This window comes from Spermophilus citellus (assembly GCF_964194105.1).
Source record: "Spermophilus citellus genome assembly, chromosome: X".
In the NCBI taxonomy this organism is placed as follows: Eukaryota; Metazoa; Chordata; class Mammalia; order Rodentia; family Sciuridae; genus Spermophilus; species Spermophilus citellus.
The window spans coordinates 147533613-147552972 of record NC_138190.1 but is presented as its reverse complement, the minus strand read 5'-3'; the positions used below and the strand labels follow the sequence as shown (position 1 = coordinate 147552972).

Below are 19360 nucleotides of genomic sequence, written 5' to 3'. Positions count from 1 at the left end.
TTGTTGCAAACAAAATAATAAATACAACCAAATATTGAATTCTCCATACGGGTATTATCCTGATTAATTTAGGAGGAAGCGAACAGATGTCTTCAACTTACTTTGAAATGCACCAAAAATAAAATGGAAAGAGGGTAGATAGAGATAGGTATGTGATAAAGCAAGGATGCTAACATGTTAATGGCGAAATCTAGGAGGTGGGCATACATGTGCTGGATTAAATTTGTGTCTACCCAGAATTTGAAAGTGCAACCTTATTTTGAAATAAGGTCTTTGCAGATGTAATCAAGTTACAATAAAGTCATATTGGAATAGGATGGGCCATAATGCAATGGCTGGTGTCCTTATAATAAGAGAGAAATTTGGACACAGATACACAAGGAAGAAGGCCAGATGACAATGAAGACAGACTGGAGTGATGCAACTACATGTCAAGGAACATCAATGATTGTTGGCCTCAATAGAAGCTAAGAAAAAGGCCTGAAACAGAGTCTTCCCTAGAACCTTCAGAGGGAGCTCAGTTCTACCAACACCTTGGACTTCTAGTCTCTGGAACTGTAAGAGAAGAAATTTATGCTGTTTTAAGCCTTGCAGTTTGTACTAACTTGCTACAACAACCCTAGAAAATTAACACACTGTCTTTAACATTTTATATTAAAAATATAGTATGTCAGCCAGGATGTTAGGAAGTAGTATCTGTTGTATACAATGGTAAGAACAATTGATACAGCCTTTTCAACTTTTTTATTTTATTTTATTATTTATTTATTTTGGTACCAGGGATTTAACCCAGGGATGCTTAGCCACTGAGCCACATCCCCAGTCCTTTTTATATTTTATTTTGAGACAGGGTCTCACCAAGTTACTTATGCTTCACTAAGTTGCTGAGGCTGGTCTTGAACTTGTGATCCTTCTGCTTCAGCTTTCCGAGTCACTGGAATTACAGGCATACAAGCCTTTTTGATTTGACAGTATCTAGCAAATGGTAAAATATGTCTGACTTTTAACCAAGCAATTTCATTCTTAGGAATACATGCAACAGAAATATTCAGCTGAGCACAAGATACATATACAAAGATGTCTTGTACCCTGTCACTGCTGTTACCATACCTGTCCTTCAAACACCAGGATGTTTGTAACTTGAGTCAGAAGGTTGCTGAAGAAAACCAACATCAGGGATGTGCTTCTCACTAGCAGAATTCAATCTCCATCCTGAGCCCTGAGTATGAGAGAACCAGGGGAGCCAGAGGTTTATCATTTTCCTGCCATGAAGTGCAGGAAGACATACCAGAAGCAGGTGGCAGTAGGTGCTAGGAGCCACCACCCCTTATACATAATGACTCTTGTCCCAGCCCTATTGTCTGAACACAGCCTCATATAGCTAACAGACTATTTATCACCTCCACCTGTCAGAGAAACTGGTTATAAGATTAGTCATGGTTATCATGTGTGGTTTGGACTGGAACAATGGCAATTGAGCTGGAGAGAGGAAGTGATCCTGATAGGACATTGTACAAAGTGACAATTGCCAATGGTGGCTCTTATGTCTCTCTGAGTTGGAAACTGGGATATTAAATCAATAGGGGACATGTTAAGTTTGGGGTGCTTGTGGGAACCCCCCCCCCAAGAGACAATGTCCAGGCCTGAGCTGCTTGTGGTGAGAGGTTTTCACTGGAACTTTGTCTCCAGAAGCTGTCAAGCAAGGGGTTTTAAGCCCTAGTGACATGAGTGACAAATGGCCAATGGTCACAGATAAATACTGTGGAAGAATAGAGCAAACTTAAAACTTGTCTCATGTTTACCAACACAAAGGCTACCATTTAAACAGTTTCAAGGCCAATACTTTCTTGGGCTGAGGGTAGAGCTTAGTGTAGAGCCCATGCTTAATATGCACAAGACCCTGGGTTCAATCCCCAGTACACACACAAAAAGACTTTCTCCTAACTATGACCTTGCTAGCTGAGCTGCTTCTATCTGTGGGAGAGAAACTTGCCTGTACTGCTTGTATTCTTCCCTGAGTTACCAGCAGTCCCTGGAGTGGTGACCCTCAAGGCTTCCTTGAAGACAAGTCTAAGGAAGACATAGGACAGCAGATCATGATACAGATGACAAATGACCAAAAGAAGAAGACATAGGGCTGGGAGGGAGGTATAGAGAGCACACACATGAGGCCTCTTTGACCATGAGATAACTTCTTTTTTTTTTTTAAAGAGAGAATGAGAGAGAGGGGGGAACAGAGAGAGAATTTTAACATTTATTTATTTTTTCTTAGTTCTCGGCGGACACAACATCTTCGTTTGTATGTGGTGCTGAGGATCGAACCCGGGCCGCATGCACGCTAGGCGAGCGCGCTACCGCTTGAGCCACATCACCAGCCCCACCATGAGATAACTTCTAAGCTGAGTCTATCACCAAATTTTTTAAATTTTTTAATATTTATTTATTTATTTATTTTAGTTTTCGGCGGACACAACATCTTTGTTTTTATGTGATGCTGAGGATCGAACCTGGGCCACACGCATGCCAGACGAGCGCGCTACCGCTTGAGCGACATCCCCAGCCCCTATCACCAAATTTTTTTTAAAAAGAGAGAGTGAGAGAGGAGAGAGAGAGAGAGAGAGAATTTTTAATATTTATTTTTTAGTTCTCGGCGGACACAACATCTTTGTTGGTATGTGGTGCTGAGGATCGAACCCGGGCCGCACGCATGCCAGATGAGCACGCTACCGCTTGAGCCACATCCCCAGCCCCATTATCACCAAATTTTGACAGCACTAATGAGCACCTCTGTCCTGGATCTTCATCTTTAGGGTAAAACCATTTTTATGAAAAGCCATAATCACCCCATGTATTAATCAATTTTTTTTGTCACTGTGACCAAAATACCTGACAAAAATAAGTTAGAGGAGAAAAGTTTATTTGGGTCTCCCAGTTTCAGAGGTCTCCAGTCTATGGTTGGCTGGCTCCATTCCTCTGGACTAGATGATGTTCTGAGGCAGAACATAATGGCATAAGGGCACAGCAGAGGAAAGCTCATGGTAGCCAGAAAGCAGAATGCACCTGTACAAGTAGCTAGGAACAAAGTATAATCCCCAAGAGCACAGCCCCAGTGACCTACTTCTTCCATCTTTGCCCACCTGCATATAGTTTCCACCCACTACAGTAGTTCTTTCAAATTATTAATCCATCAAATAGATCAATCTACTGTTAGGTTACAGCTCTCATAATTTAATCATTTTATCTCTGAACATTCCTTCATTGCTTAACCCATGAACTTTTCTGAGGACATCTTATATTCAAATCATCACACACCATGGCTTCTTAAATTACCTTATTGTACTATTGGACACATACCAAAAAGTGTATAATATTATACATACTTGCATATATGTTCCATATACATGTGTGTGACCTGTAGATATGGTATTAAAAGGAACCTCACAGACCATACTCTGGACTTCACAGAGCACTGCTGATTCCTCGGTAGAAAACTGAAGGAAATCCCATCTTCCTTCCTCCTCTTCATCAGAAGTAATTGCAGGGCTGGGGTTATAGCTCGGTGGTAGAGCGCTTGTCTAGCATGTGTGAGCACTGGGTTCAATTCTCAGCACCACATATAAATAAATAAAAGGTTCATTAACAACTAAAAAAATAATAACAAAGGAAGTAACTGCAATCCTGAATTTGTTGTTATCATTATGTCTTTTTTTGTTTTGGTTTGGCTTTGTTTAATAGGTTTGATATAGGATAGAAGAAATATGGATAGGTAGAAAGGAGAAAAGAGGGAAGGAAAGGGGGACTGCAGCTTTATATCTAAAAACTCCATGGACACTCTCACCTTTGCTCCCCAGGCCTGTTTTCCACCAGGCCTAAATTCTTAAAAGGTCCAATAAATCTTAAGAGCACTGTAATTCGGTCCAATAAATCTTAAGAGCACTGTAATTCCAGTTAAATAATGCCTATGTACTTTGTTATTTTACATATGTATTTTTAGAGTGATTAAAAGAAAGGTAGTGGGGGCTGGGGATGTGGCTCAAGCGGTAGCGCGCTCGCCTGGCATGCGTGCGGCCCGGGTTCGATCCTCAGCACCACATACCAACAAAGATGTTGTGTCCGCCGAGAACTAAAAAATAAATATTAAAAATTCTCTCTCTCTCTCTCTCTCTCTCTCTCTCTCTCTCTCTCTCTCTCTCTCCTCTCTCACTCTCTCTTTAAAAAAAGAAAGGTAGTGCTGGGCGTAGTGGCACACGCCTATAACTATAATCCCAATGACCTGAGAGGATCCCAAGTTCAAGGCCAGCCTGGGCAACTTATATAAAAGGCTGGGGGTGTAACTCAGTAGTAGAGTGACTTTGAGCTCAATACCCAGTGCTGGGGGAAAAAAAGCCTAGAGCCTCTCAAGGTGGCACATGCCTGGAATCCCAACTGCTCAGGAGGCTGAGGCAGGAGGGTAGCAAGTTCAAGGCCAGACTGAGAAATTTAATGAGGCCCAGTCTCAAAAAATGAAAAGGGGCTGAGGATGTGGCTCTGTGATAAAGCACTTTGGGTTCAATCCCCACTACTGGGAAAAAAAAGCTTAGAGATAGAGAATATTAGAAACCATTTTTTTGTGGATACAGTCCAAGAGCTATCTATTAACTGCATAACATCAATATGAAGATTCTGAAAATAACCAGACCATGATGACCCACTCTGTGCTCTACAATAAAAGGAATAGAGCTTACTAGGCTGACAGCAGCCCTGAATGTTTCTTACATTCATCATTTACAAAGTTTTCTTTAAAAGTAGAGCCCAAGACCACCAAAGCACATCTCACTCTCAAGCACCCACATTCTTCTTCTCCCTTTCATTGTATATCCTGGTCTATTGCTTGCTTTCCTAAATAAATCACCTTGCTTTCCTGAATAATCTGTATTTGTGACTATTTTGGAGCCTCCTGCAATTCCTTTCTGTGCTATCAGTCAAGAACCTGCTAGGGGGCTGGGGATGTGTAGCGCGCTCGCCTGATATGCGTGCGGCCCGGGTTCGATCCTCAGCACCACATACAAAGATGTTGTGTCCACCGAAAAATTAAAAAAAGAAATATTTAAAAAATTCTCTCTCTCTTTAAAAAAAAAATGCCAAAGAACTCTGCCCCACCCCACCCCCACCCACCCTTTCCTTTAAAAAAAAAAAAAAAAAAGAACCTGCTAGGGCTGAGTTGAGGCCCCCTTCTCCCTTCTGGGGACCTCCTTGGACCCCATCCAGTGACATTTCAACCACTTATGTAATCCACCTCTCAACAGTCTACTATTCAGTTTGTATTTGAGCTTCCTTATTTCCAGCTTTAATTTTTGAGACACTCTAAGTTGCTGAGGCTGGCCTTGAACTTGTGATTCTCCTGCCTTAGCCTCCCAAATTGCTGGGATTACAGGTGTACACCACCATGCCCGATTCCTATTCATTTAAAGGAGGGTCTTCTTGGGCTCTTGTCTTTCCATGTAAATTTAGAATCAACTTGTTGGGTTCTTCCAAAAACTCTGACTCGATTTTTAAATTATGGTAAAATCTGCATAATATGGCCATGGCTGGTGGCTCAAACCTGTAATCCCAGAAGCGGAGGGAGCTAAGGGAGGCAGGAGGATTGCAAGTTCAAAGCCAGCCTTAGCAATTTAGAGAGGACCTACGCAACTCAGCAAGACCCTGTCTCTAAGTAAAATATAAAAATGGCTGAGGATATGGCTCAGTGGTTAAGCTCCCCTGGGTTCAATTCCGGTACCAAAAAATGCAGAATATAATACTTATCCTTTTAAATTTTTTTTTAAGAGAGAGAGAGAACAAGAGAATTTTTTTAATATTTATTTTTTAGTTTTCGGCAGACACAACATCTTTGTTTGTATGTGGTGCTGAGGATCGAACCTGGGCCGCATGCATGCCAGGCGAGCATGCTACCGCTTGAGCCACATCCCCAGCCCAATACTTATCCTTTTAACTTTTAAAAAAAATTGTTATTGTGGTATAACATGACCTTTCCTTTTTCTTCTTCTTGGTTTTTTTTTTTTTTTTTTTTTTTGGTGCTAGGGATTGAACCCAAGGTGCTCTACCCCTGAGAGACAGCTCCAGGCCTCTTTATTTAGATATTTATTTACTTATTTACATATTTATTTGAGACAGGGTCTCACCAAGTTTCTGAGGCTTGAAGGGAATACTTCTAAAGCTTCAACAGTAAAAATACTGTATACTGGCTAGGCACCATGGTGCACACCTGTAATCCCAGTTACTCAGGAGGTTGATAGAGGAGAATCACAAGTTCAAGGCCAGCTAGCATTTTAGTGAGAACCTGTCTCAAAATTTTAAAAGAGGGCTGGGTGTAGTGGGAGGCCCAGGCCTGTAATCCCAGTAATTTGAGAGGCTGAACCAATAGGATCACAAGTTGGAGGCCAGCCTCAGCAACCTAGCAAGGCCCTAAGCAATTTAGTGAGATCCTGTCTCTAAATAAATAAATAAATAGAACTGGGGATGTGGCTCAGTGGTAAAGTGCCCCAGGGCTCAATCCCCAGTACAAAACAACAACAACAACAACAAATTTTTAAAGGGATGGGCTATAACTCAATGGTGGTGAGCCTGCTTAGCATGTGTGAGGCGCTGGGTCCAATTCCCAGTACCGCAAAACTAATATTTACTGGAGTTTTTTATGAATAGTTTCCATATGTTTAAGAAAGTTCTTCTTGGGCTGCAGTTACAGCTCAGTGGTAGAGCGCTTGCCTAGCATGTGTGAGGCATTGGGTTCAAGCCTCAGCACCACATAAAAATAAAGGTATTGTGGGCTGGGATTGTGGCTCAGCGGTAGAGCACTTGCCTGGCACGGGTGGGGCCCTGGTTTGATCCTTAGCACCACATAAAAATAAAGGCATTGTGTTGTGTCCATCTACACCTAAAAAATAATAATAAATAGTAAAAAAATAAAATAAAGGTATTGTGTCCATCTACAATTTTAAAAAAAGAAAGTTCTTGAGCTGGGTGCTGTGACTCGTGCCTATTATTCCAGCAACCCTGTAAAAGGAAAGAAAGAAAGTGGGCAAAAGGTATGAAAGAAGATACACAGAAGGGAGATAACCATATGAAAAGATGCTCAGTGGGAAAGCACTTGCCCAACATGTGAGGTCCTGGATTAAAAAAAAAAAAAAACCCAGAAGGAAAAAGACATTCAACATCCTATGTCATCAAGAAATTGAAGATTGGGCTGGGGATGTGGCTCAAGCGGTAGCGCGCTCGCCTGGCATGCGTGCGGCCCGGGTTCGATCCTCAGCACCACATACAAACAAAGATGTTGTGTCCGCCGAGAACTAAAAAATAAATATTAAAAATTCTCTCTCTCTCTCTCTCTCTCTCTCTCTCTCTCTCTCTCTCTCTCTCCTCTCTCACTCTCTCTTTAAAAAAAAAAGAAATTGAAGATTAAGGGACTAGAGTTGTAGCTCAGTGGCAAAGTGCTTGCCTAGTACATCTGAGGCACTGGGTTCTATTCTCAGTACCAAATATAAATAAAGTATTGTGTCTATATACAACAAATATATATAATATATATGCATATATATGTATATGTATATAGAAAGAAACTGAAGATTAAAATATCAGTAAAAAGCAAAGAAATAATGATTTTTAAAAAAATAAATGAGTTATCACTACACACCTACCTATCTGACAAATCCTGATGAGGATGAGGAACAACAAGAACTCCCGATTCACTGCTGGCAGGAATGCAAAAATGGTAGCCACTTTGGAAGATGGTATGGTGCTTTCTTTCTTTTTTAAAAAAATTACAATTTATTTTTAATTTAATTTATTCTGATTTATTATACATGATGGCAGAATGCATTTCATTTCATATTATACACATAGAGCACAATTTTTCATCTCCTTTCTCTTCTCATTGTACACAGAATATTTTCACACCATTTGTGTCTTATACATGTACTTAGGATACTGATGTCTAACTCATTCCACCATCATTCCTACCCCTTTGCCCCCTCCCTTCCCATCCTTCCACTTAGTATGGTGCTTTCTTTTTTAAATTTTTTTTTAGTTGTCAATGGACCTTTATTTTATTTATTTATATGTGGTGCTGAGGATTGAACCCAGTGCCTTACACATGCTAGGCAAGCGCTCTACCACTGAGCCATAACCCCAGCCCCCAGTATGGTGCTTTCTAACAAACCAAAACACATTCCTGCCATATAATCTATACTCCTTGGTATTTACCCAAATAAGTTAAAAATTTACATGCTCACAGATGTTTATAGCAGCTTTATTCATAATTGCCCGAACTTGGTTAGATTAACTATTACATTCGTTCGATTGGATATTAATTCAGTGATAAAAAGGAACTATATTTGGGTGCAGTAGCACACATCTGTAATCCCAGCTGCTTGTGACTGAGGCAAAAAGATCAAAAGTTCTAGGCCAGCCTTAGCAACTTAGTGAGACCCTGAATCAAAATTAAAAAAAAATTAAAAGGGCTGGGTGGGAATGGAGCTCAATGGTAAAGCACCCCAGGTTCAATCCCCAATATTTTAAAAAATCCACAGAGCTGGGAATGGTGGCGCACGCCTGTAATCCTAGCGGCTCTGGAGGCTGAGACAGGTGGATCACGAGTTCAAAGCCAGCCTCAGCAATGGTAAGGTGCTAAGCAACTCAGAGACCTGTCTCTAAATAAAATACAAAATAGGGCTGGGGATGAGGCTCAGTGGTTGAATGACCTTGACTTCAATCCCTGGTACCAAAAAAAAAATTAAGGTTAAAAAAATCCAGAATTGGGCTGGGGATGTGGCTCAAGCAGTAGCGCGCTCGCCTGGCATGTGTGTGGCCCGGGTTCGATCCTCAGCACCACATACAAACAAAGATGTTGTGTCCACCAAAAACTAAAAAATAAATATATATATTTAAAAAAAATCCAGAATTTACTACACCAAGAAGGATACCTGATGTGAACTATGGGTATACAGTTGCAGGTCTGCTGGCTTATTTTTGTGGTTCCATCTCCTTTCTCTTCTTATTGTTATTATAGTATCAATATTGTGTCTAATCCTGCAAAAGGTTTCAACCTGTCCTTGTTTCTGCGGACCAAAATAGTGATTAATTTCTTTATGTTTGGTAACCTTTTGTGATTTGTTTTTGGGCTGGGAATACAGGTCAGTGGTAGAGCATGTGCTTAGCTTTTGTGAGGCCCTAAATTCCATCCTCAGAAGCAAACAAAAACAAAGAACCCTTCAAACCAGGTAAATTGGGGCAACACTTAGGAAAACCTCAAGTATGAAGAATCAATTCAGTTCTACCCAGAGTCCTTCTGTTTCAACCTCCTGAGTCACTAGGATTATAAATATGCACACAGCTTTGAGGGCTTTTTTTTTTTTTTTTGGTATTGGGACTTTAATCCAGGGGCACTTTACCACACTAAGCCACACCCCAACCCTTTTTAAATTTTGAGACGGGGGGTCTTGCTAAATTGCTGAGGCTGGTCATGAATTTGCAATCCTCCTGCCTTGGCCTCCCAAGCCACTGGGATTACAGGAGTGCATCACCTCGCCCAGCTAGCTTTCTTTTTTTTTTTTTTTTTTTTTTTTTTGGTACCAGATTGCCTACCCACTGAGCCATATACCCCAGACCTTTTTTTTTATTATTATTATTATTTTATTTTGAGACAGGGCCTCATTAAGTTGCTGAGCATGGCTTTGAACATGCAATCCTCCTGCCTCAACCTCCCAAGATGCTGGGATTACAGGAGTGTACCACTGCACCCAGCTAGTTTTGTGGGTTTTTTTCTTTGTGTGTGTGTATGTGGGTACAGTGCTGGGGATTGAACCCAGGGCTTTGTGTGTGCAAAAACTCTACCAACTGAACTATAACCCAGCCCTAGCTTTGTGTTTTGAAGTGAATTCATTACCTTTGCAATGCCTCCTTTGCAAAATTAATCTCTACTTTTGCAAGATTGTTATGGGGATTACAGACAATAACTGAAGCCTTAAGTGACTGGTGGTAATCTCCATGTGTCCAGGAATCTAAGGGTCCTGCCTTCTAGTCTAACAGGTCACCTCCCTTCCCATAACTATAGAGAGGCCAGAGGCACAAAGGCACAACACAGATGCTTTATTATTTTAAAAAAATGAAAACCCAGACCCACGGACATGAGGGGTACCAAAGCAGAAGGATGGAGAAGTTGGTGGGCCCTGCAACAGGGGTGAGTAGCCACATCTCAGGCCCTTGTTGCAGGCTCTGTTCTGCTAGGCTTGACTTCTGGCCAAGGACTATTCTTCCTGTGTGCAGGCTACCTGAGGCCAGGCCCTGGCCCAGTACAGGCCCTACAGTATGGGGAGCTCAGCTGAAGGAAGACATGGCTAACAATCATCCCTGAGGAGGTAGTGGATAGCTCCTAGATTGGCAAGGGTGGGTGGGAGTCAGGCTGAGGGGTCTTATGGACCTCCTACCATAGCTCCAGGCAGGCCACCTGCTCCCCTACCCACCTAGTTGCTCACCAGCCTGCTTTGCTCCCTCCCAATGCCAGTCCCTGGGACAAAACATCAGAAGGCAAGAAGGAAACCCCTGCCTACGTTTCTTCCTCCCTTCTTGGCCAAGTGGGAGGAACTGCTGAAGCCTCCCTTTTTTTTTTTACTAGTGACTGAACCCAGGGGTGCTTTACCACTGAGCTACTTTCCCAGCTCCTTTTATTTTTCATTTTGATACAAAGTCTCACTCAGTTGCTGAGGCTGGCCTGGAACTTGTGATCTTCCTGCCTCAGCTCCCCAAGTTGCTGGGATTATAAACTGTACCACCATGCCTGGCACTGAGACCCGCTCTTTAACTGATGAACCATGGAGGAGCTAGATGCTCACGAAGTAGAAGAGGGCACCCAGTAGGGATCATGAGACAGTCTGTCTAAAAACTGTATCCAAACTAAAAGCATCACTCCATCCCCCAGTCCCAGTTTTGTGAGAAGCAGGAATCCGAAGGCAGCACTGAGAGCCAGCCAAGCTGGGACTGAGGTCCCAATACTGCCTCCTCTCCAAGCCTCAGGGGATCCATCCATTCCCTGGGGCCAGGCAGGATGGTGTCTATCTCCCAGGCTGGAGGTGGTTGTGGAGCTGCTCTGCCTGGGTCTTCAAGCGCTGGAATTCCTCCTGAATGAAGTCCGTGAGGGCTTTGCGCATCTCCATCTGAAGGCAAGGACAGGGCTGGCCTGCACCCCTGGGGGACCTTGGCCAAGGTGCCCTGGGAGGCTGAGAGGGCTGGGAGGGCCGAGGACAGCTATGGGGAGCCTGGGAGGAAACTCACAGCTGACTTGTTCTCCGCCCGGAGCCGTTCTAGCATGGGCAGTGCGCTGAAGGGCTTCCCAATCAGCACGGTGATTTTCTGTGGGGAGGTGGCCACCAAGGGTGACAAGGAGCAGGGAAATGCCCACAGCCCCAGCCTAAGCAACCTGGGAAGCCAGAGTCAAATTCTGCCCCTGATGTGCTGTGTGCTCCCTCAGGCCACTTCCTTTCTTACAATGAGCAATTGGGTTCAGCAGCACCCAATAGTCAGCCCAGTCCCAGGATGTGGTCTATAGATGACCTCTAGTCCCAATCCCAGGGTCTATCCCTGCCCCAGCTGATTTCCTCTTTTCATCCTAAATGCTCTGTCTGGTGCTAGTAACTCACTATCTATGTTCCACCCAGTCCCCCTACTGCTGGGCCCTCAAGTTCAACTCCTCCCATATCTGTCCTCTAATGTAGAGTGGGAGACACAGGGCAGATGGAAGGCAGGCAGGCAGACAGATGTGGGTCAGCAGGGCCTACCCACCTGGCCAAAGCGGGGGAAGTAGGGTGGGCTGTTAGGAAGGACGTCATTCATTCCTGCAGCACAGTGGACGGAAGGCTAGATATCAGAGGAAGCAGAGCAGCCTAGGACCAAAGGGACATTGGTGCCCTCCATGCTAGGCATCCTCTGCCACCCCCAAACACCATCTATGGAAAACCGTCTTCCTCCCCTTAGCCCTAGACTCACCAACATGCCACAGTGGCAGAATAATGGGGTTCAGATGACACTCAGCAATTAGGCGCCCAATTCCTACCAGGGGAAGAAGCAGAAATGTTGGCACAAGCTGGGATAAACTTCCCTGCCAGCCTCTGGCCAGTGCCACCCCTGCTGTCCGCAATTAAAAACAAATAATGGGCTAGCCCTTGTCTCACTGCCTTTCCCCTTCCTGCTTCTCCTAATACATCCAGCCAGAGTTGAGGAGTCAGGGGCTGACAGGGCTATCCTGGGGTAGGGAGGTCATTGTGGCCAGGGGCCAGTTGTACTTACCCCACTTGAAGCGCAGGAACTCAGAACTCATGTTCACTTTCCCTGGTGAGAGAGCACAGAAGCAAGGCTTGGGAGCTGGTTCCATACATGCTTGGGAACCTTGACCCAGCCAGCCCTGCTGACCTTCTGGGAATATGTGTACCCAGTCCCCATGGTTGAGCTTCTCCAAAATGAAGTCCATCCCCTTCTGGTAGACACCGTCTCCTGCAGAGAAAGGCCTGTCCCCATCAGTCCCCATTGTCAGTGGGCAGGAAGCTTGCCTTCAATGCTCTTCAAATATCCTCATGCACTGGGGACTCCCTCTTGCAGTTCCCACTCACTGGGACAGAGGCAGAAGCTCAGGGACTTAGCTCCTACTGCATCATCCAGAGACACCCTCCAATGGCTGTTTTCAGGGCATGATCTGCCCTGGTCACACTGACCCATGATTTTCTTCATAGAATAATATCCTCTCAACCTCTATGTGCCTGTTATGTACAATGTAGCATCTTCTAGAACCATCTCCTACTGAAATTATGACCTTGGCAATTCCTCTGCCTGCCTATGACCATCATCAGCTACCCTGCTGAGCCATTTCAGACACACGCACCCTTGCTGCATCCTCTCTGACTCCAAATCATCATCTATTCCACCTCAGCCAGGCCTCTGACTACCAGTCAGCAGTTCCTAGAGCCTCTGCGTCTCCTTGGCTCTACCATCCTGACCAAAGGGGGCTGCTGGAACAAACCAAATCCATTCCTGATACCAAGCCTAATGTGGGCCCCAGATTCTAAGGAGCAACTACTTTGGGGAATCTTGGCCAATTCCCACAACCACTCCTCACAGAGCACTCACCTGAGGCTCCAGCCTCTGCCCTCCTTCCCTCCACTGGCCTCTTCCTTTCAGGCTCTATACCCTCTCTTAAAGAGGCAATCTTAGGTAAGGGAAACATTCCATCATCTTGATTGTGTATCATCAAGAACTTGGGAAAAAAATCAAGCTTGCTAGATTAAAATGGTGGAGTCAAACTGCTACCAATGCTAGCAACTTTGCATCTTGGAGATATCTCAAGACCATAACCTGGATCCAAGACAATACAAACCTGGACCTGGGTGGCCCAGCAGGCAGCCACAGCTCAGATATAAAGCCTACAGCTCTGTGCTGGCTCACAACCTGGACACAATAAGAAATCTCATCAACTTTGATGATAGAAAAATAACCATTACATAGATAGAACCACGAAAGAGGAAGACAGGGAGGTTCAAGGTAAATTTCTTCATCTTGTGAACTGGGGAATAAAGAAGCCTTATCACAAAACACAGACAGACACTGGGACTATCTCTGGCTAATGCACTAAGAAATGGATTTTTGACCTATTCTTTGCAAGATTCTTTGGAAAGTGCTAGGTAGGGATCCAGATGTTTCAATCTAACCTAAATAGGGACCTGACCTAGCATCTCACTTAGAGGCTAGGGCTGGGGAACAATTACCCACTGGAGTTCACTCAGGGCACAGAACAGTGGTTTCCCTACTTGGGCTCTCAGTACACAGTAGGGGAATGGTCATCACAGGTGTTGGCTCCTTGTCTACCCAAACCCACTTGTGCAACCTATTCATTGAGCTTGGAAATGGGATGTAAAAATAGTAACACTATGCCTCTGGAGCAGCATTTCACATTTTTTTAGTTTTTACAAGTGCTATTTTTCTTCTCTTGTGTAGCTTCCATAAAATCACTTTAGAACTTACATAGTACATTACTGTCTTAGGCTTAGTGGAAAAGGGAATTTTTGCAACACAGAAGCAAAGTGTGCCAAATATTTCTTTTGCTTCAGTCATATGAATTAGAACTCTGCTATATATCAAATATATCTGATAAATAACTTGTTCCTGCACATTTTCTCTCAATGAAGGTGCTTGGGATTAATTTCACTTTCTGGTTTGTTGTTGGTTTTTTGGATATTGTTTTTTCAGTGCTAGAGATGGAATCCAGGGATTCATCAATATTTCACATGCACTCTACCACTGATTTATACCCCCAGCCCTCATCTTCTGTTTTTAACTGTACAAGAAAACCTAGATACCAATGAAAAGGAATAAAAACAAGACTGGAGGTGTAGCTCAGCATGCAAGAGGCCCTGGGATCCATCCTGAGCACCACAGGAAAAAAAACCAAACAAACATAAAAACAGAAGTGCTCACTAAATGCCTCTGTCTGAGCTTGCAGATGGAGGAGCTGAGACTCAGAGACAGGAGGTAAAGAAGTAGAGTCCCCATCTCTCAGAGCAGGATACGATAAGCAGTGCCAGGGTCCGAAGAGATGGAAATAGCCTCCAAAAGCAGCACAAAGTGAAAGCACTCCAGGCAGTGCCTCTGGGGAGAGGGACTGGGTATGCGGAGTGAGGCACTGCAGCTTTCCACTACAAGCCCTTCCTTATTACTTGGGATCACTTGACTGGGTTTTGCCATGTTTTACTTTGACCTATGGAAGTAATAAACTCTCTCCTGACCTCCTATATGCTTTGATTATTTCCTCCTCCCTCTTCTTCCTCACAACCAATACTCTGAGTTGGCCACTGCTATTATCTCTTCTATTCAAACTGCAGTGCCACCAGCCCTCTCAGGCCACAGCAAGCCAGCTCCTGTGACTATCACTTCATGGAGATGGCTTATCAGGGGTCACCAGTGATTTCCATGGTACCAAAGACCATTGCTCAGGCCAAACACCTAGTGTCATCTTTGAGTTCTTTTCCTTGCCTCATCCCACATCTGATCTATTAAAAGTCCTGTCAACTCTACCTCCTGAGCATAATCCAAAGCAATTCACAGCTCTGACTATTCATGGTGACTTTCAGAGGCTCAGTCACAACTGTTCTGCTGCCAGAACTACTGCAGGACAGTGCCTAACCAGGTTCCCTGCCTCCACTTGGCCTTGTTCCTACCCAGCAGCCATGCTGTAGCCTGCATGCTCTCTCTGAACCACAGACATAAGTATGTTGCCACTCTGATGAGCGAACAGAGTCCAAAATTCTTTACTGATTTTTTTTTATGTGGTGTTGGGGATTGAACCCAGGGCTTTGTGCATGTGAGGCAAGCATTCTACGAACTGAGCTATATCCCCAGCCTACTGATTTATTTTTGATACTGGGGATTGAATTTAGGACTTCACACATGATATGCAAGCACTGTACTACCAAACTATATCTCTAGTCCTTTTTATTTTTTTTAAATTTTGATACATGTTCATACTAAGTTGCCCATGATGGCCTCAAACTTGCCATCTTCCTAATTCAGCTTCCTGAGTAGCTGGGATTTTAGATGTGTGTCACTGTGCCCAGCAGTTAAAAATTAACAGGATTATTCTAGAATCTTCATATTCTGTGCACAACCAACATTTTCTATTTTTCTCTCTTACCTCTCCAGCATCTGGCATGTGTTTACATGTGTTTAGAATACCTTTCCCTTGCTGAGCATAGTGGTGCATACATCTAATCCCAGCAGCTCGGGAGGCTGAGGCAGGAGGATTGCAAGTTCAAAGCCAGCCTCAGCAACAGCAAGGCCCTAAGCAACTCAGTGAGACCCTGTCTCTAAATAATATACAAAAAAGGGCTGAGGATGTGGCTCAGTGGTTAAGTGCCCCTGGATTCAATTCCTGGTAGAAAAAAAAAACAATAAAGAATAATACCTTTCTCTTTATTCTGTGCTTTGAAAAATTCTGCTTTCCCAGGGGAAACAGAAACCTGGATTTGAATCTTGGCTTTACCACTGCTCACCCAGTGACCTTGGGCCAACAGTTTAATCCCTCTGAGTGAGCCCTGTTTGGAGAATGGGGATCAAAATGACCCTACCTCCATGGGTTCCCAAGAGGTACCAAGTGCTCAATCAATCTCACCCTCTGAATATCACAAACTTGTTTCTTCTCCCAGAAGCACAAACCCTCTGGGCTTTCAGAACATGCCACTACCATCATGAACTATTGATACCACACTGCCAGCAGTGAATCTTTTATCAACCTCCCTGTGGATAATACCTCCTTGAATTCTCATGCCAGAGCTCCAGGTACATATAATCCTTTAGCAGCTGTGAAGAATTGAGGGCTCTCCAAGAAGCCATCCATCCTCTAGCAGCCTTTGCTACCTCTGCTACCACTCAATGGCTTCCCTGACTTTTTTGTTTGTTTGTTTGTTTTAGGTGGACACAATATCTTTATTTTATTTTTATGTGGTGCTGATAATCAAACCCAGTGCCTCAAGCATGCTAGGTAAGCGTGCTACCACTTAAGCCACATCCCCAGCCCCTTCCCTGACTTTTCAGTTGCCTGTTTCACAGGGATCCTTCCAAGACAAAGGCACTAGCCACCTGCCTCCCTGTCCCAAGGAAGACTTGGATAGCCAAGGAAGGAGAAGCTCACCTCGGCATACAGGCACACATTTGCCCAAGCTGAAGAAGTGGGAGTGTAGCTCCTTGGTGAAGCAGATATCTGCAGCCGCAGGAGTCCTGGAGCAAAGATGGACTGAGTCATCTCTGCTTCCCAAGCTCCTTACTCCCTGTCCCATGTCCAGCACAATGCCTGCCATCACTGGCATGCAGAATGGAGGCCCAGGAGAAGGGCCTGCAGGGCTCCACCCCATGCCCTGCCTGGACTGCTGGACGCCACCTCCTGGGCAGAGTAGGAAGAGGGAAAGAGACAGGTGGGGCTTGCAGGCCCACTGCGAGGGGCCCATTCTTCCTCACCAACGCATCAACTTCAGATTCCAGATGTGACGGAGTTTCAGGATCCCTAGAGAAGGAGAGAAAAGATTTTGCACCCCAATTCACCTCATTCTCAGGGAGTGTCCTTTTCTGTCACTCCTTTGCAGGGAATGACAGACAAGGGCAGCAGCACTAGTATTTCTCTACAGGCCAAAGTGTCATCTTCCAGAGTCTTGGGCTGAACCCTCAAGTTCTCCTTGGCTCCTCCTGCTCCCCAACCTCCATATCTTACCCATCACTGAGTCTGATCTGCTTACTGAAACATTTTGACAACATCCGTCCTTCTAAACATCTCCCTTTACTGTCACTGTGACTACTCTAGTCCAGCTACTGCACAGCTTCAAGGCTTGCTTGTTGCCTCCCTGGATCCATCTGTGCCATCTTACAGGCCATTGTTACATGGCAGCCAGAGTGAACTTTGAAAGGCTCCAATATGACCAGGTGGCTCCCCATTACATCTTAGGATAGTGTAACTCCTCCATTCAACAGTGGAGACCCTGGGCACTCCTCCACCCAAACATCTGGTGATTGGAGGCAAGTATCAGTCAACAGAGCATGAACTTCTAGGTGGAGCAACTGGACTCTCAAGTGGGGCTGGTTGAAAAGTACAAAACCCAGCCAGGGGCAAAGCTAGAACCAGGTTGCAGATCTTATATCCCCCAGCCCAGAGCTTCCTTGACAGGATACCCAATGGTGTCTACAATTTCTTCCCAAGACTCTGTGGGACCTTTAACAGTTTAGAGGACAGACAGTTCTATAAGTGTGACAACAGAGTAAAAAACCTGTCAGACCTTGCCACGTGGTTACTTCCTCACCCCTTCTAAATTTAAGGCCCTCAAACCACATTCCCTGAAGGGGCCACAATCAAATTTCCATTGAGGCAGGGCATCTCAGTAATAAAGAGTGCCAGGGATATGCAAAGAGCCCAGTGAGAAGTGAATTTGTTTGTTTTTGTTTGACCAGGTCTAGCTTTTTCCCTGCCTTCCTGTGCCCAGCACACAGGCCTGGGTACCCCAGAGATGAGGATCATCCATGCAGGACTGGTGATTGGAGACGGTGATGAGGGGAGTGGCAGGGCCTCGGTTCTCGATGAGCTCGTACAGCACCTCCTTGTTGTGGACGGTGAGGTGATTCATGTACTCTGGAGGGAAAGGGGGGGGGGGTCTCGGTCTTAGCCTCCTCCCCACTGGCTTGAGGCTTACCTCTACCAGGCTAGGCCCTGCCAGAGTCCCCAACCCCAAGCCCCAACTCTGGCCAGGCGTGGGAATACGTGACAGATCCTGCCTTGGCCTCGGGCCCACTCACTGGTCCAGAAGCAGCTGTAGGTGCCCACCAGGCCCATGACGACGCTGCTGGCTAGTGTCCAGGTAAGCGGCGGCACCGCAGGGAATGGCCACTTCACTTGCAGGGGCATCTCCTCCGGCCCCGCCCCTGGGCCTGGCGGCCCGACACTCCCCCTGCCACTGGGCAGAATATGGGGCCAATGCAGGTCGGTGTTCTCAAACCGCTGGAGAGGTTGAGACAGGCCCACGCACTGACGGGGGCAAGGCTTGGCGCGACAGGGGACTGAATGAAGGTCACCTCGCGGGTCAGGCCAGAACCTCGCCTGGCCCGGCTATCTCGCCGGGGCCAGAGGCCAGGATCGCAGGAGAGAGACGCGCCCAGAAGGCTGGCGGCGGCAGCCGGCGGCGGCAGCCAGCGGCACCGTGCATCCGCCGGAAAGCGAGTCGGAGAGAGAGCCCAGCTACCGGCCGGCTGTCGCAAAACTCTCCCAGACCGCTTGACGGCAATGGGGGTGGATCCACGTCAGCCCAGCCCCGTCTTGCGGGGGTCCTGATTTGATACCTTTAGCTCCTGCATTTCCTTTCCGCTTAATTTAGGTCTCTGTAGAAGACTTGGGCTGCGTATCCATACTAACTGAAGCCGCTCAAGGTTTCCGCTGGCCGAGCCGTTTAACTTCATTGTTTTTCCTTTTTTTTTTTTTTTTTTTGGAGGTAAAATTCACACAACGGTGGCACAAGCCTGTAATCTCAGCGAGACTGGAGGATCGCAAGTTGGAGAACTAATTTAGTGAGGACCTAAGCGACTTAGTGAGACTGTGTCTCAAAATTAAAAATAAAAAGGGCTGGGGATGTGACTTAGTGGTTAAGCGTCCCTGGGTTCGATCCCTAGTACCAAAGAAAAATAAAATTCACATAACAAAATTAGCCATTTAGAGCTGGGGATGTGGCTCAAGCGGTAGCGCGCTCGCCTGGCATGCGTGCGGCCCGGGTTCGATCCTCAGCACCACATACCAACAAAGATGTTGTGTCCACCG

At 45.4% G+C, this 19360-nt stretch overlaps 1 protein-coding gene across 3 annotated transcripts; it reads right to left on the bottom strand.

Annotated features, from left to right (window-relative positions):
• Nucleotides 1-10107: 10107 nt before the first annotated feature.
• TAFAZZIN (tafazzin, phospholipid-lysophospholipid transacylase) lies at nucleotides 10108-18982 on the bottom strand. 3 transcript variants are annotated; one of them, XM_081276512.1, is made up of 10 exons: nucleotides 18349-18957; nucleotides 18056-18184; nucleotides 17026-17071; nucleotides 16703-16788; nucleotides 12439-12519; nucleotides 12316-12357; nucleotides 12016-12078; nucleotides 11812-11864; nucleotides 11305-11382; nucleotides 10108-11186 (listed from the first exon to the last, which is right to left on the bottom strand). In XM_081276512.1, exons 1-10 carry the CDS (start codon nucleotides 18455-18457, stop codon nucleotides 11085-11087), a joined length of 789 nt encoding a protein of 262 aa, XP_081132638.1. In that variant the 5' UTR covers nucleotides 18458-18957; the 3' UTR covers nucleotides 10108-11084. The 3 variants fall into 3 exon arrangements, with proteins under 3 accessions (XP_081132638.1, XP_081132640.1, XP_081132639.1); XM_081276514.1 differs by lacking the exon at nucleotides 18056-18184 and having other exon boundaries at nucleotides 18349-18982; XM_081276513.1 differs by lacking the exon at nucleotides 11305-11382 and having other exon boundaries at nucleotides 18349-18967.
• Nucleotides 18983-19360: the final 378 nt, after the last annotated feature.

What these genes read in the sequence shown, in the direction of transcription:
- TAFAZZIN (XM_081276512.1), bottom strand. Translation starts at nt 18,457, where the DNA reads ATGCCCCTGCAAGTGAAGTGGCCATTCCCTGCGGTGCCGCCGCTTACC. An exon ending in AATCTGAAGTTGATGCGTTG is followed by an intron (nt 16,789 to 17,025) that starts GTGAGGAAGAAT and finishes TCTTTGCTCCAG; the next exon opens with GACTCCTGCGGCTGCAGATA. An exon ending in TCTGCCACTGTGGCATGTTG is followed by an intron (nt 11,865 to 12,015) that starts GTGAGTCTAGGG and finishes ACTGTGCTGCAG; the next exon opens with GAATGAATGACGTCCTTCCT.